At 49.5% G+C, this 14,501-nt stretch overlaps 1 protein-coding gene across 2 annotated transcripts in view; it reads left to right on the top strand.

Annotated features, from left to right (window-relative positions):
* The window catches only part of LOC144155573 (phosphoenolpyruvate carboxykinase, cytosolic [GTP]-like), a 65,534-nt gene that overhangs the window by 35,021 nt on the left and 16,012 nt on the right, over nt 1-14,501 (top strand). The window contains exons 1-2 of one of the 2 annotated variants that reach the window (XM_077687108.1): nt 10,616-10,800; nt 12,358-12,618. In XM_077687108.1, the coding sequence (XP_077543234.1) occupies nt 10,703-10,800; nt 12,358-12,618 (359 nt within the window). In that variant the 5' untranslated portion in view covers nt 10,616-10,702. Of the gene's footprint in view, nt 1-10,615; nt 10,801-12,357; nt 12,619-14,501 lie in introns of those variants that run through there. The other variant, XM_077687109.1, reaches the window with a different exon arrangement.

The raw sequence follows: 14,501 nt of genomic DNA, 5'->3' as shown, positions 1-14,501 counted from the left end.
CTGCGGAAAAGAAACAGAAACTATGCGGCACATAGTGTTAGAATGTGAGGGTATCGATCCAAATCTACATGAAGGGAATATTGGGCTTTCAGAAGCCCTAGGATTTAAGGGTATCAGAGAGGAAGTTAACTTCAAGGCTGTCGAGGGGACGAAAAGAAGATTAGAATGCTGGTGGACGAAAAGCAGAGAGGGGAATATTGCCTAGGACAGTTACCACCTGTAACAGGGAAAAGAAAGTATTTCGGGCCTAATAAGCTTTAGTGCCTGCCCTAAGCAGCGCTAGTATTAAACCAAGAGTGTAAAACATGGTTATATTAGTCCTTTTTGGTGAGATGACATGTCATCACCCCGCTTCAAAGGGGAAACCAATAGGAATCATCATCATCATCACGAAGCGTACTCTCACTGTACTAGTGGATTTATTTCCGGTAATGATCCAGGGATTCTTATCCGTGGACGCGTGTGAAGTAATTCACCAAGGCCTAAGAATGCATTGCATGTAAATACAATGATCGGAGGGGATTTCTGCCTGAATTTCTTTTGTTTTGGTTGGGTGCCTAGTTAATATAACAGGAACGGTTCACACTGTTTCTTGTCGACATGTTGGAATTCAACGGATTCTTATTTCAAGTGCAGTATGCAATGCGTCAGAAAAAATTCTATTTTTGTTAAGCGTGGGCTTCTATAGTAATAGTATTCCTCGGTTTATCCTCGTTTTACCAGTCCCTGATACTCTGCTGCCAGAACGAGGATTGCCTTCTGACCGAAAGACCCACACAAGGGAAAACCGAGTGTCTAGGGCAGTCCCGCGGATGATCAGGGACTGATGCTCATTGACGAGGATCTGTGTAAAAGTTGATTGCAAAAAAAAAAAAAAAAGAAAAAGGAAATTTTGACATGCTGTCTCTGTTACAATTGAACTGCACTGCATACGTCTGTGTAATAAGACTGAAGCTTGCTGGTAGTCCTCCTGGTTTCTTTTTCCTTAAAAAAGGGGGAAAGAAATTTGAAGATCGGTTGTAGTTTTTTTGCACACCTCTGCCTGATTAGAAGAAAAAAAAAGGGGGGGGGGCAGTTGCTGTGTACGAACAAGTTTTTGGGTTCCCAATACTGCCTTGCATAGCCACAGAACAGCCACGGCGGTGGTTGCAGCAGCTTGCTCCGTCGTTCAGGGGCCTGGTGTTCACGTGAAGGAGAGCCACTCGGGGGCGTCCACCACACGTGAGCACGTGTCGAGGCGGTGCCATTTTCCCCTCCGCACTGGTGAGGGTTGAAGCGTGCACTCGAGGCTATATATGTGATCCTTTTACGAACAAGCATTCCTGTAACAACTAGTGCAGTTGTCTGCGGTCCGAAATGGGGGGAGGGGGGGGGGGACGCACAAATGCTCCGGCTGGCCCGAATTGTGCGTCAGTTTCCGGGCCGCTATCGTCGCCTTCGATAGGCGCTATGGACTAGTTCCTCCCGCACCGCGGAAACGTTAGGTCCGCGCTGAAAGGCAGCGGTCACGTGTGGAGTAACTGAAAACAACTTCCGCTTCGCTGTCTCTCCGTTGCGGAGTGTCGCATACGCTGCCCGTCACCCGCACGAGTGTGCGCTGTCCGGAGGCGAGCGAGTGGGCCTGAGTAGTTCTCTATTTTTTGTAGCTGTTGGCTTATGCGACTCAAACCAGCGTTCTGAAAATGGACAGTGGTCATACTCCCTATAAATTCTTTGTTAACGCGAAATTCCAAAAAAGAAAAAGAAGAAAAAAAATCCTGAAGAGGGGGTGCGGAGGGGCAGGCCTTGCCATGTTTGACGGAGTATTGAAGACGGTGGTAAAACGAGAAAATGAGGGATGGGACAGTTGGATAGCAAAAAACAAAGAAAAACAGGTTCTGGATGAACGCGGTTGATGGATGGGGAAGTACACGATGTTGATTAGTTAACTTAGATTTCTGGAGTAGCGTCGACGTTTGCAAACCGATTATCGTCAGTGCCACTCCATTCCGGTGCTGTTTCAGTAGTTGCCTATCTACCGGTAATAAGCAACGTAGGCGCACAGGTCCGGTTGATCGGTCCAGATTAGATAAGACCGTTTCAGGCACGCACCACAATTTCCTAGCGAATTGCCATATGTTGTTAGTGACGATATCACGTGAGGGGAGGGTGAGGGAGCTAAGAAGGTGGATGAGGGAGAGAGGGCGAGGTGTCTTAAGAGGGGGAGTGGTTAGGAGAGGGCTGGAAGGTTGTGAGAAAAGAGATGGAGAAGGATATGAGGCGAAGGTATGGGAGGGGAAGGAGGAGGACAAGGGAGGGAATAGAAGAGAGGGAGAAAATGAGATGGTGGTAGAGCGTAAAGTGGAGTGGCAGGGAGGAAGAGTGGGAAAGGAGTGGAAGGATAGGAGGGGAAAGGAGGGCTAAAGGGCGTTACGTGGTAGGGGCGGGAGAAACTGTCATCTTGATTGCGACGTCATTTGCAGCGAAGAGCGCAGATACGCGACAATTTTTTTTTTCGTTTACATTTCCAGATGATAAATAACAAATGTACCGTCGATTAAAAATTTCGGGACGGCCTATGCCACACAATGAAGTGCGGAAAATACTTTGCAACGCTTTGATGTCACTACAGAATAGATGAGGGGCGTAGTCTTGAAAAATTACATAACATGCAGAATACGAAAATAAGGGGAAGTGCGCAGTAAGAGACATTTTATGCAAAGCTTCAAGATAAATTTCCAGCATTTGTTCCGCTGCAGCGTTGTTTTCAAGTATTGGAGGTTGAAAAGTACACGAATTGATGGCGTGCCATGTCTGCTCTATAGCAGTAGCCGCGATAATATCCTCCCGCTTTGTGCTCCCTGGTCTGAAATTGTAACAGCGCCGGCAGGAAGTCGTAACAAACATTTCGCCAAGTGAAATTCTCCGGGAGTCTATATCGTTATGCAGACTTTGTAAACAGTTGCCACTGTTTTAAACAGCTGCGCATACGTACAACAACCCTGGCATTGTCTGGGCGCGCGTGCAGTGACTTTTCGTTGTCTGTAGCTGCAGAATGTGGAACAGCAGCGATATTGCAGCTGGCTGCAAATAGCATCCCTCGATTTCTTTCATACTCGGCGGTTTCGTACACGAACCCAGATAGATTCCCTGTGTAGTTCTGCATTCCTCCGACGAATGCCCTAGCTGCTAAGAGTTGTCGCGATGTTTTTGTCCGCGGGTTCTTCGATGTCAAGCACCGTTTTAATATTTGTTGAAGACACAAAAATAAAAGGTCATGACAGCCGTCATGATTAATTTATCGCTGAGAACGGTTTATTGCTCCTCCTGACATATCTATTCCTGTCGCGTCGGGCACTATGACATGCTTACAAAAAGCAAAAATACTGTATTGAGAATTGAATCCTCACAACCACGATTCCCCATTATTCCAAGTTTCAATGACGTCACTGTTGCTTGCCAGCATTTTTAGGTGCGAAGCCTCTTAGGAGCTGGGGCTGTTGGCATCTCCTGTCGTTGTCGTCGTTGTCGTAATCGTCGTCTCATGTAGTCACGCTACTAAAACACCGGGAAACTCGTTTACGCCTCGCGCTGGACCGCTTCGTGCTTCAAAGACGAGACTTTAACAGCAAAGCTGTATACCTCTACCCCCAGCGGTTTCATCTCCGTTGGCAGAAATACCAAGGCGGCAAGAATACACCTTTACACTGCATGCTTCGCCCTTCCCCAGCTTTCACGTTAGTGGAGATAGCCCGGGATTTTTTCCCCCTCGTTCACACTGAAGAAAATTTAGTGTATAAAATCAGCGTATAAAATTAGTGTATAAATTTCTGAAAACATTTGACGTAGAGCAGCGTCTACAACAGAGCGGAACCGGATCTTGGGGCCCTCGACATGTATACGTGGAGTTTAATCAAGATGAGAGATGCGTTTTTTTTTTATGTTTTTACCCGCATGTCACGTCGGCCACGTCAATATCGTGCTACAGCGGCCTACTATTGAACAAAAAAAAGTTAACGGAGCATCTAAGCGCCGACCGCAATGCATCCTCGCGCAGTCTGACGATCCGCGTGTCCCTTTGGACCCCTAGCGCCCTTTGGACCCCTAGTCCGGGAATCCATGCGTTGCCTAGCCGTCTTGGCCCGTGTCACCAGGAGGGTCTGGTCCTCCAGTTGACAGCTTGTCAGCAGTGTCTCCCACAGCTCAAGAAAGGAACGAGTGGGGAGGGGCGGTAGGGCTGTGTTGTGAGCGCATTCCAGACTTATATGCTGGACGGTACCTAGCTGTGGACAAAATTTGCATAGACCGTGTACTGTGCGGGAAACAATAAATTCATTCGAACTGGGTGTACGTACGTCCCTGCTTGTAATTGATTCATGCGAGCAGTACTCTGTTTCATGTGTCCCGCTATCAATTTCCATTGTAGGCGTGAGGGGCTGCTTCACCAATCCCAGGACCACGGAGCAATATCTTGCTCCGTGCCCAGGACCCCGGTGCCTTGGCTTGCAATATAATGTTAAAAGGCATATGCGACGCATGTCAATGCTAGCGCATCAAAAGAACGGCCGTGTGCAACGTGTGCTACTCGAGCACAACCAAGCGCTCGGTCAGATGGCGCAAGGATATGCATCCCCATTTAAGTCTGCACCTGCACGTCCCTTAGGGGGGCCTCAGAAGTGACTACATTGGGAAGTTTGATTATTTAGCGGACGTTTAGAGTCTTAGTTTATGCGTTATAGGCGGCAGAAAACGCCGTGTTCGGTTCGGTGCGGCAATAGAGTTTTAGCAGTCCGTCTGTTCCGTCGTACGTAGTTATCGTGTTGACCGGGACCCGTCTGGGCACTTGGGCATTCGGCGCGGTAGGGGGATTAGTTCCGCCATGGAGGAAGAAAAAGAGGCCCGACATAGGACGTCATTCAAATACTACATCCACTGCAGAAACTCTGGCCCTGGTATTTGTTTTTCTTGGAGAGCCTTTCAGTTTGGTCATATGCAAATGTCGTTTCAAATCGCGCGCCATCAGCCGCAAAGGGTTCGCACAACATCCGACAGATGGCGACGAGTGTACTGGCCAGTAGGAAGACGCATTGAAACATCCCCCTCGCGAGGGGCACGATCAAATGCAGAGCATTTCCGGGGGCGCACGACGTTAAGTAGTTTGCGTTACGTTAATGTTGTTGCACTTGTGGCAACTGCTGACGAGAGAGCGCTCGTCAGCAGTAATTTGAATGAGTCAAAGATATAAGGCGCGTTCATAGCGTCCCATTCTGTGTCGGCTTTGTGGCGCAGTGGTTAGAGCACCATGTACATAGCGTTCCGCCCGCAGGGTCGAGGGATCGAAACCTGGCGCCGGATAGTATTTCTTTTTTTTTATATAGTACGGAGGGGTGCGGTGCGGACTACGGACGTCAACGGGGGTGACATCGTGAGTTACTAAAATGCTCTGCATTTAAAAGTTAGGAGACGGCGCCACCGGAGAAACGTGAAGCCTATACAAAAAAAGTAAAATCGAAGTCGGCCCAGGCGTCACTGTACCACGTGACCCCACCGCGCTGCCGCCGTATGGGCCACCGCGCACTCTTCAATTTCGTCTGCTCGAAACTGCTCTGCGGCCCGTTGTCGCGAAGCCTGCTATATGTTTTTTTTTTTTTTTTCCCACGGCTATTGTCTTTCGCACTTGCTGTGTATTGACCTGCTAAAAAATATGCGTCGAGACATGCCCTGCGCATTCGAGACTGTAATGTAGTAGGGTAATCCGACAGTGTTTACTACTCACTTAAGCGTTTTGCGGTTGGCAGTGCGCGACGCTCCGGGCGGCAGCGAGGTCACGCGTGTATCTCGTCCGGAAGGGGTTGCGCTTTCAGCACGCCGCTGAGTGATGCAACTGCGTGCTCTCTTGCACTTCGGATCGGCACGGTGCGTGCCAGCTGTTCGGGTGCGCGAGAAATCCAGCTGCGAGCCCACGTGCCGGCTTATCGTTTCACCACTGCGCGTTCCTCCTCGCGTATCTACACAATTGAGTGTGCATTGCGGATCAAGTATCTCTTTCCTTGCTGAGCAGGATTCCACGGACCGCATTACAGTGAGATCGCGGTGTCGAGACAGCTATTCTGAAGCTGAAGGATCGCGCGTGTGAAGCAGCCGAAATTTGTCCTCGGCCTGTCGTTCTTCAGCTGAAGCACGCGGGTCTGTTTTACGTCCCAGATGTTCCCGTTGGAATGCAACGCGTGCTTGAGCGCAACCTGCGCCTCTCTATACTACATTCCGTTACAAGCGAATGACCGGCGCATGATACATGCCTTCAGCGCCCTTTGTCGAACACGCCTATTAGATCAACGTCTCGAAGGCAGATATCGAAGTATATCGGAGATATCGAAGTAGCAATAACAAGATGGAAAGAAGGGAGTTAATTGAGGCCTTTGAAATTGAAAATTCGTAGGATTCATGATTGTCAGAGTACCCTCCATGTCCCTTCACAGATGGAGAGCGCACGTTTCTGGTCTTAAGGCTTAAAAGGCTATAATAGTCGGGCGCAATTTTGTGTACTTTAATTCGTGCGTTCTATGGTTTTGGGAAACAGTTATTACTAAACAGAGTTTTAAGTCCCAGCGTGTGTCCCATCCTCTGCCTTTCACCTGTGTTCGCGCCTGTGCTCCCTAGTTCCACCTAGTTCCACCGTTCTTTGCCTCACTGATGGCGACCGCCCACGCCAGAATGCGCTGCATGAAAGCCAACTTGACCCTATTCTGAGGCGCCCGCCCGCTTCAAAGGGAACGACCGTCAAGTATCTATCTATCTATCGTTTTCCCTGGCAATGATGATGATCGTGGGTGAAGTGAAAGATGGTTGACACACGAAGCTTTCTCTGGTCGAAAGCCAATGACTTGAACGTCCAAAGTCAAATTCCAAAATCCAAATTGTTACGCCCAAAGTGCGCTGCAGGAAAGCCAACTTACACAGCGGGTTTCCACAAAGGCACATCAAGCGCCCCAGGAAAAAAAAAAAAAAAAAAAAAAAAAATCAAAGCCCCTTTCTCAACAGAAAGATAATGGGTACCATATGCACATTCAGGCGACAACGAGCGAAAGCCCCACGAGATTGGACTTTGATTCGACTTGGTTTGCGGCGGAAGAAAGCTTCGCGTTTCAACCACCTTCGTCGTTAGAGGAAAGAAGGTTTTAACTTTTCCAACCGTGGTTGTCCGTCTGGCCGAGCATTGGGCCAGTCAGCACCATTGCACGGCGGTGAAATGCACGAAAACGCCAAACCGCTGGTTGTAAGCAGCCCTAACTGCGTGCTTGCCAAGCTCTCAAGAATACGCCCGACAACTTTTGGTGAACGGCGGTGCACGTGCTCCTAGAGTCGGTGCTACCGTGCTTGCAGATTTCACGACGTCTGAGGAGCCACAAGAGAGGCTCATGAGACATCACGTGACTCCTCATCGAAACTTCGATTTCCAAGAAAACCAAGTACTTTTCGTCTCTTACCAAATTCTGGGGCATTTGTTCAACATTCGCGTTAAAATGACATTTCAGCCAGTAGTGTCAGTTATCCTTAGGAGACGTCAGCAAGCTGTGGAGAGAACCGGACACGAAAATTGCTCTTCTTACCTTGTTCGTGTGTGCGACGTTGCGTTGAGTCGGACTGAAAACACTACGCTACTGTTCGACGAGTGAGCTATTTTTTCGTAATGCCATTACTGCCCCACAAGACCTGGTCACGTATCGCGTCAAAGCCGTATATTTCCGGCAAGGGATTGCATCGAGCAGTGGGGCCGGCAACTGGTCCAGACGTCTCCTCTGAAGTCCTTGCACCGAGTCAACAGTAACCATCCGGAAACCCTGCCGACCTTTTCAAAATTGGGGCTAACGCGAAAGCACTGGTATACATACAGATATCTTCGCAAACGTCTCACGATACGAGCTAAATTTGAAGAATGACTGGTCCCATTGTTTTCGCGGTGCTGCACTGAGGCTGAGTTTTGCACCCAACCCTCTCTGCTTCTCATTGTACTGTGCGGATAGAAATAAAAGCCAGTGAATTCGTCGATCGATACGAGACACTCCGCCTGTGGTGTGTCTCATTTCACTTTGCCTTTGTGCGTGAGGTGGTCGGTACTGGCTCGACGCAGAGCTTCCGACGCCTATTGTGTTGGAGGTTCGGCAGTTTCCTCCATAGTTTCACCTTACGCACGTCCGCACGCGTGCGCAGAAGCGTCGAAAGCAGAGAGCAGTGCAACCGACCGAAAGGCTCTTGTGGCCGCCTAGCGACAGCGCTTGAAATCGCCGTTTTATCCCCACAGATTGTCGTATTCGATCTGGTTTAAAACGTCGTTGTTGAAGCAGTGTTGTCGTACTGCGGGTGATATTTCTGATGGACCAAACACAAAAAATTGCCCGTGTTCAACACATATGGGGGAAATTTCTGCAGTACACGCCGAGGCCTCGGCAGCAATGCGATAGGGAGGAAATGTACCTGTTGGATAGAAGATGCCGAGACACGCGGTTGCCACGTGGAGGATGCGTGCGCGCGAAAGCTGAGCTGAACGGGAAGATGGAAAAACACGACGTTCTGCCGCCATCTTGCCGACAGGATGCGCGCTTGCCAATTCTGTTTTGTTCGTGCCCCATATTTTCACAAAATTATGGGGTGGAGACTGTGAAGTGTTGTGCGTGGTTGACTGTGGAAGCGGGTGGTTTCGTTTTCTTCTTTTTTGTTATTGACGCGGCGCAGGGAAACGACTTACAAGAATGTCTCAAGTAGGATAGTCTTAGGATTCAGGCCTTATTGGTATGCTTTCGCAAGATACTTGTAATGAACTTTTTTTATTTTCAAAAGTTGTCGATATGGGGCTGTGAAAGGGTTTTAGGATATGTTTATGTGGAATAAGTGACATTGGGACGTGCTCTTTTTTTTCTTTTCGGTTGACGTTGCAGAGGTGGCGCAGATGTAGCTTCTTGGCCGTCCCGTGCGGGGACATATGCCATGGTGGTGTTGTGTTAACGAACGGAAGCGTTGGGCTTTCGTGTGACGTCCCGCTCTAAGACGACGCCATACCACCGGGTTCCTCTAGGGAGCAAGCCCCTTTACAGCTTGTTAGCCAATCTTGCGTCGACGTCATTGGTAGCGCCGGTTGAGCCATTTCTTTTCAGCACCACCGCGCAGGTTTCTTTTTTTTTTTCCCTTTCGCGCACACTAGCGCGAGCATACGCGCAACAACCGTGGTGCAGCCGCATCGTGATCGAGACCAAACGGTGGCGAGGAGCTTTTATTTCCTCCGTGTGGACGAGATATTTTAAATTACGATCATTAGCTGCTATGATTATACTTTCCGATGGGGTTAAGCTTTTATTCTAACCTGTTGTGATTTGTATGCGGGAAATTGGGCTTAACTGCGGTGGCGTGGTGTTTAAGGTGCATTGTTGGGCAAGTTGATGCTTGGGCATCATGGTTTCAACAACGCAGTGACCTTGTCTGTGTCCTTCGCTTTTGTCCTGTGTCTTTCTTTTTTTTTTTTTTGCACTCTTGAAACCATGATGCCGTGGCGTTTGTTTTAAAAATCTGATTGCTGTCCGTCTTCGGTAGAGGAGGACCGACTATGGCGGCACTCCGCCATTTTTAACTTGCTGCCATGGACAATTTTGCTGGCTGCTGCAAAGTCCGCTATGAACGCCTGCCGGTTTATGTTAACGTATATTTGTGATATGCCATCCCCTTTGAATTCCTGTTACTGCTTCCCCATGCCGGCCACTTACCCATTTTCTAAGAGTGTTTTTTTAACTACATTGCTTCTACAAAACCTCATTACTGGCATTCACTGTTACTGTGTGCGCATGTACGGCGTGATTGGCTCTTTTATGTATCCCCCCCCCCTCCACCACCCAATCCCTACTCACTCGATAAAAATTCGCCGATAATGTCTAATTCTGAGCCAGAAGCCCCATAACCCTTTTTCCTGCAATTCATTTTGAGAGGAGCTAAGCCTATATCCAACAAACATTTCCTCGCTTGTTTAGATCGTGCTCGACTGTAGCTTACAGCACGTTTGTAATCCGCGTAAGCGAAATGGAACACAAATGCACGCCTCCTTCAATCTGCTGTCTTCGGGCTTCACACAAACAAGCGATGGACAAGTATACTTGTGTGCATTTTGTTCCAGATTTTTTGCGTAGCCGTGTGGGCGCGCAGGAAGCAGTGCGCAATTCAGTTCGCGCCCCCTTCCTCCGTCATTTTGAAATTTGAAGTGCTGCCAACTAGATTGTTTTTCTTGGTCCTTCGACGTAGTCTTTTTGTATCATGGTTCCGCCTGCATGATCAAGCGCTGTGCGCCGGCTTTAATCGCCGCTGTCGTGATATACTGTGATGGAGGGGGGGTGGGGGTGGTGGGCTTATTGCGCGACTGGGAGAGGGGAAAGATATATGCAAAAGGCGTGCGCAGAGAGAAAGGAAACAGCTACTCAGAAAGTTTCTCATCTCGGTTTTCGAGCTCTGCCGACGTCTCTGGGCGCACTTTCTTCTGCTCAAGCACCGTGTCGTCACCGCTGTGACGTCGTCGCCCGGCGTCTGCCATTGGCCCCGGGGCTCGGGTGAGAGGCGCTGTGGAAGGGCTAACCGCGCCGTCGGCCGCTATAAAAGAGCCGGTATGGCCCCAGTGCGCGCTAGTGATGAGCAAAGCTAAGAACATCGTTGCCAATTTCAAGCAGTCGTCGTGCGAAGTTCGGAAATGTCTTCCTCCGGATCGACGCAGTTCCTTGTGCGCCAGAGCACCGCCGCGGTAGGGCCGCTGCGGCTCGCGCCGGATGCCGCGCGCGACACTGGCCGGTGAGACCTCCTTTCTCTTTACGCACCTTCGTCCACGTTCAGTGGCTGCTCCCGAGGCGCGATACTTGAACGTGCACGAAACCGCGTCGTTCGTTTTTGACGGAATAATTTCGTCGCTGCTTCCGCGTCGTTCTTCTGGCGCCGAGGCCCGTGTGCTTGCCGTATTCGAACATCCTTAGCGCAGAGCCCTTCGTCTTTAGTGGGTGGTTGGGTGATGTCTCTGGGTTTGAGATGCTCGTAATGGGTGAGCTTCCTGGTGTAATGCAAGTGATTGTACCAAACAAAGCTCTGCGAGTGCGGTATTCATAATCGGGGGCCAGAAATGTGGAGGCGCGAGCACCAGCCGAACTTGCGGGCGTCGTAAACCTGAAGCATACTTCCAGCAGTCTGATTTCGACGATAGCGGTGTTGCAGTGGTTTTGATTTCGGCGAGGTGATTTCCCTGGGTGCAGAGATTGCCCGCGAACCCCGACAAAAGGCGAGCTTCCGCGACCAGTGCACAGCCTGAGCTCCGCGCGCAAGTATTGCGCTAAGTTTTGAGCTCTTATTTTTCTTCGTGACAGCTGCCGTTTTAGCCTTGCGTTTTGGGCAGAGCGTTCTGCCAACACCGCACGCGGCAACCAGCTTGTGCCCCACGCGACGATGACGGGCAGTTTTTCGTCACTTGTTACTAACCGCCCCTTTGTCCGAGCACGAGCGTAGTTCATGGAAATTCGTATGGCGCGGGCAGATACGCGGTTAACTGATAAGTCTCTCGTGGTTTGCGTCAGTGAAAGGACAAAATGGGGGGGGGCTTTTCCACACCATGCGTCTGGCTGACTTGTATTGAGGACACACTTCCAACGAACTTATCTCTGTGCCCTTCTGCTTGAATACTGTTCACCTTGAATATGCCTCCCGAGATCTGCCCGTGGCGTGTCGTGAGATAACCGCTATCACGACTTTCCTGTCATTGCATTTGGGCGCCCCTGCCACTCGAGCTAACCCCTTGCCCCCGCTGCGAAGGAAAGACCAGTCGCCTGATGGCTGCGTTCACTTACCTAAAGAGAAAAAGCAGGCAGCGCCTGTTTTTGCCACCTACACGCCTGAATAGTTAGCTGCTAATAGCATGACACCTGCTACCAAATGTGGAATTTCTGGTAGCTAGGAGAAATGTGACGTGCTCGAGTGGAAAGCTTCGGTGAGGTGTGCTGCTTCATTTGCTTCAATCATTTGTGTGCTGCTTCATTTTAATGAGGATATTGCTCACATGGGCTCGTTTTTAGCATACACGCTGTGGCTTAAGTGGTTTCAGTTAACCTTTTCAAGCCATTGGGCGAATGTAATGAATGAAATGTTCCTCTGCTGCACATATTGACATTTGAAAGTGGGCTTCTTTGCACTGTATGCAATGCAGATGCTTATCGCCTGCTCCTCCGCAGCTTGTTTTAAAAAAATACAGGCACTTCGTCTGAGTGAGCGAGGCAGTTTGGGCACCCCTTGCAAGCGAGCGAAGTTTCTTTCCCTCGTTGCACAGCAGCCTTCTCTGAAGTGCCCCTCCCGCCTTTGCGTGCGCAGGTCTCTGAAATGCCTGCAGTCCCAGCTGGCGCAGCCATGCGTTCGGGCGCTCAGCTCCTCGCCGGTGCTGCACCAACAACCGCAGCCGGCCACGCTGTCAGCCCTGCCGCACGAGGTGCGCGCCTACGTCGAGGAGAAGCAGCGCATCTGCCAGCCCAGCACCGTGCACATCTGCGACGGCAGCGAGTCCGAGAACAGCCACCTGCTCGACCTCATGCTCAAGGCCGGCAGCATTGTGCCGCTGCCCAAGTACCGAAACTGGTGTGTGTGCTCTCCACATCCTTCCACCATTGCTTTGTAGTAATGTATGCACCAGAGGGAAATTCGGTGCTAAGTGTCTGGTGAGCCACACTTCACTGAGCATTCCATCATGTACTGTGGAGAAGCATGGCTCGCCACTTGGCGATTCTCGCCAACAAAAAAAGTTGCCTGTAGCTGCAGAAACCATAATTATAGTTTTATAAAAGACTAGTTTCTTTTTATCAATATGAAAATGTTGCTTATGAAAGACTTCATCAGGAAAAACTCGTGAAAGTTTTTGCAAGAAAGCTTTATGCAACCTGGAAAAAAGACTTTGCCCCTGTTGTCTTTGTCATCAGGGGCTACAAGAAGGCTTGTTGCAGTCCAGGCAAGTATGAGAGGAACCGTTCCAGCTGCTATGGAGGTGCATGGCAGTACGTGATTGCAGCGACAGGTTTCCCTCTCTCTAGTATATATTAGTATGAAACTCAATGCCTTGCACAGCCCCTTCCCTGGTTTCCTTGCTTCAGTAAAGCTTGGTGTCAGGCTAGTTGGTGGGACATCATTCGAAAGGGCTAAGAACTTATCACAGGAATGAAACTAAAAATTCATACTTTGTTGTGAAGCCAGCGCTCACAATTTTTTTTTCTCCCTTGTTCGTTTCTGTGAAAAGCCTCTGGGTGACCTTTTCAAACAATGTTCCCAGCTTTGCTCTTCAGGCTTAGCTGCGACGCTCCTGGGCTGGGTGGAGCAACCACCTCGCCGTCCACTAAAAGATTTTGAGCTGGTTCTGCTATCAGGACAAGGTTTCGTGTGCACAGATTCACCTGCTGATGCAAATGTGCTAGAAAGGGCTGAGTAGCTTTGTACGGGTGCCGTGTGAATGTGGTTGAGTGCCATGGAAACAAAAAGCAAAAAAAGCCTGTGTATACAAGATTTCGGTGCACGTTAAAGGTCCCCAGGTGGTCGAAATTAATCCGGAGCCCTCCTTTACGGCGTGCCTCATCGCCTGCGTTGCGTCGGTGCATTAAACGCTACAATCAATAAAAAAAAATTAAAAAGCGGTTGAGGGCACAGTATTTGACAGGGTAGGGTAACTTGTGCATGGCAGCCTTGACAGTCTAGTTAGAATCTACAGTGCTCCATAGGGCCTCTCAGCTTGTCTCGATCCAGGAAAAGACCAAAACACAGTTCGGGCTTGTTAGGGCAAATGGTGAAAGGTTGTCCCAACATGCACGAACTGGCATTTGCAAGTCCTGAGAGATTTGCTTCACAATATGCTTGCCATCAAATAACTTCTATGCACAACGGTGTGAATATTCGCGTGGACCAATACCAGCTACTAGCGTTCTACATTTGTTTCCACCGGAAATTCTCCTGTCTAAAGGTCTTTCATGTTGCTCAATTTTCAGAACATATCGAGGTATATTTGATAGGGGGTATGCATCAAGGGGGGGAGAGGGGGGACCAGATTTTGTCCATATTCTTTATATCCAAAAGGCTTGCCAAAACTGAGCACTTCAAAGGCCTTTTGTACAGATCGCAGTGTTTCTGGAATTTTGCCCCGGTTTGTTCCAATTTCACTGCACCGACAAGATAGGTTGCCCCCACGAGGTGGGCACGAGGCACTTGCAGCTTCACGTCTTTGGAATTCACCAGCTGCTGCTGCTGCTCTGGCATGACTCGGCCAGCAGCTTGATGAGTGTCTTGCCATTCACTGCTCTGCTTGGATAAGGTGCTGTTACGTACTGTAGAGAAGGCCTGCTCTTTTTGGGCTAATATACTGGTCCTTTCCTTCAGTAGCACTCCACAGCCAGTTAGAATGGCAAAAAATAATTTGGTATGTAATTTTAGCTTGCCTTTTACTAGTCACATTCAAACTGTTCAAAAGCACTAGCAACTAT

The sequence above is a fragment of the Haemaphysalis longicornis genome, unplaced genomic scaffold (assembly GCF_048455015.1).
Source record: "Haemaphysalis longicornis isolate Haplotype H1 unplaced genomic scaffold, Haemaphysalis longicornis Haplotype H1 scaffold_1, whole genome shotgun sequence".
NCBI classification, from domain to species: Eukaryota; Metazoa; Arthropoda; class Arachnida; order Ixodida; family Ixodidae; genus Haemaphysalis; species Haemaphysalis longicornis.
This window is presented reverse-complemented; position numbering and strand designations above follow the sequence as displayed.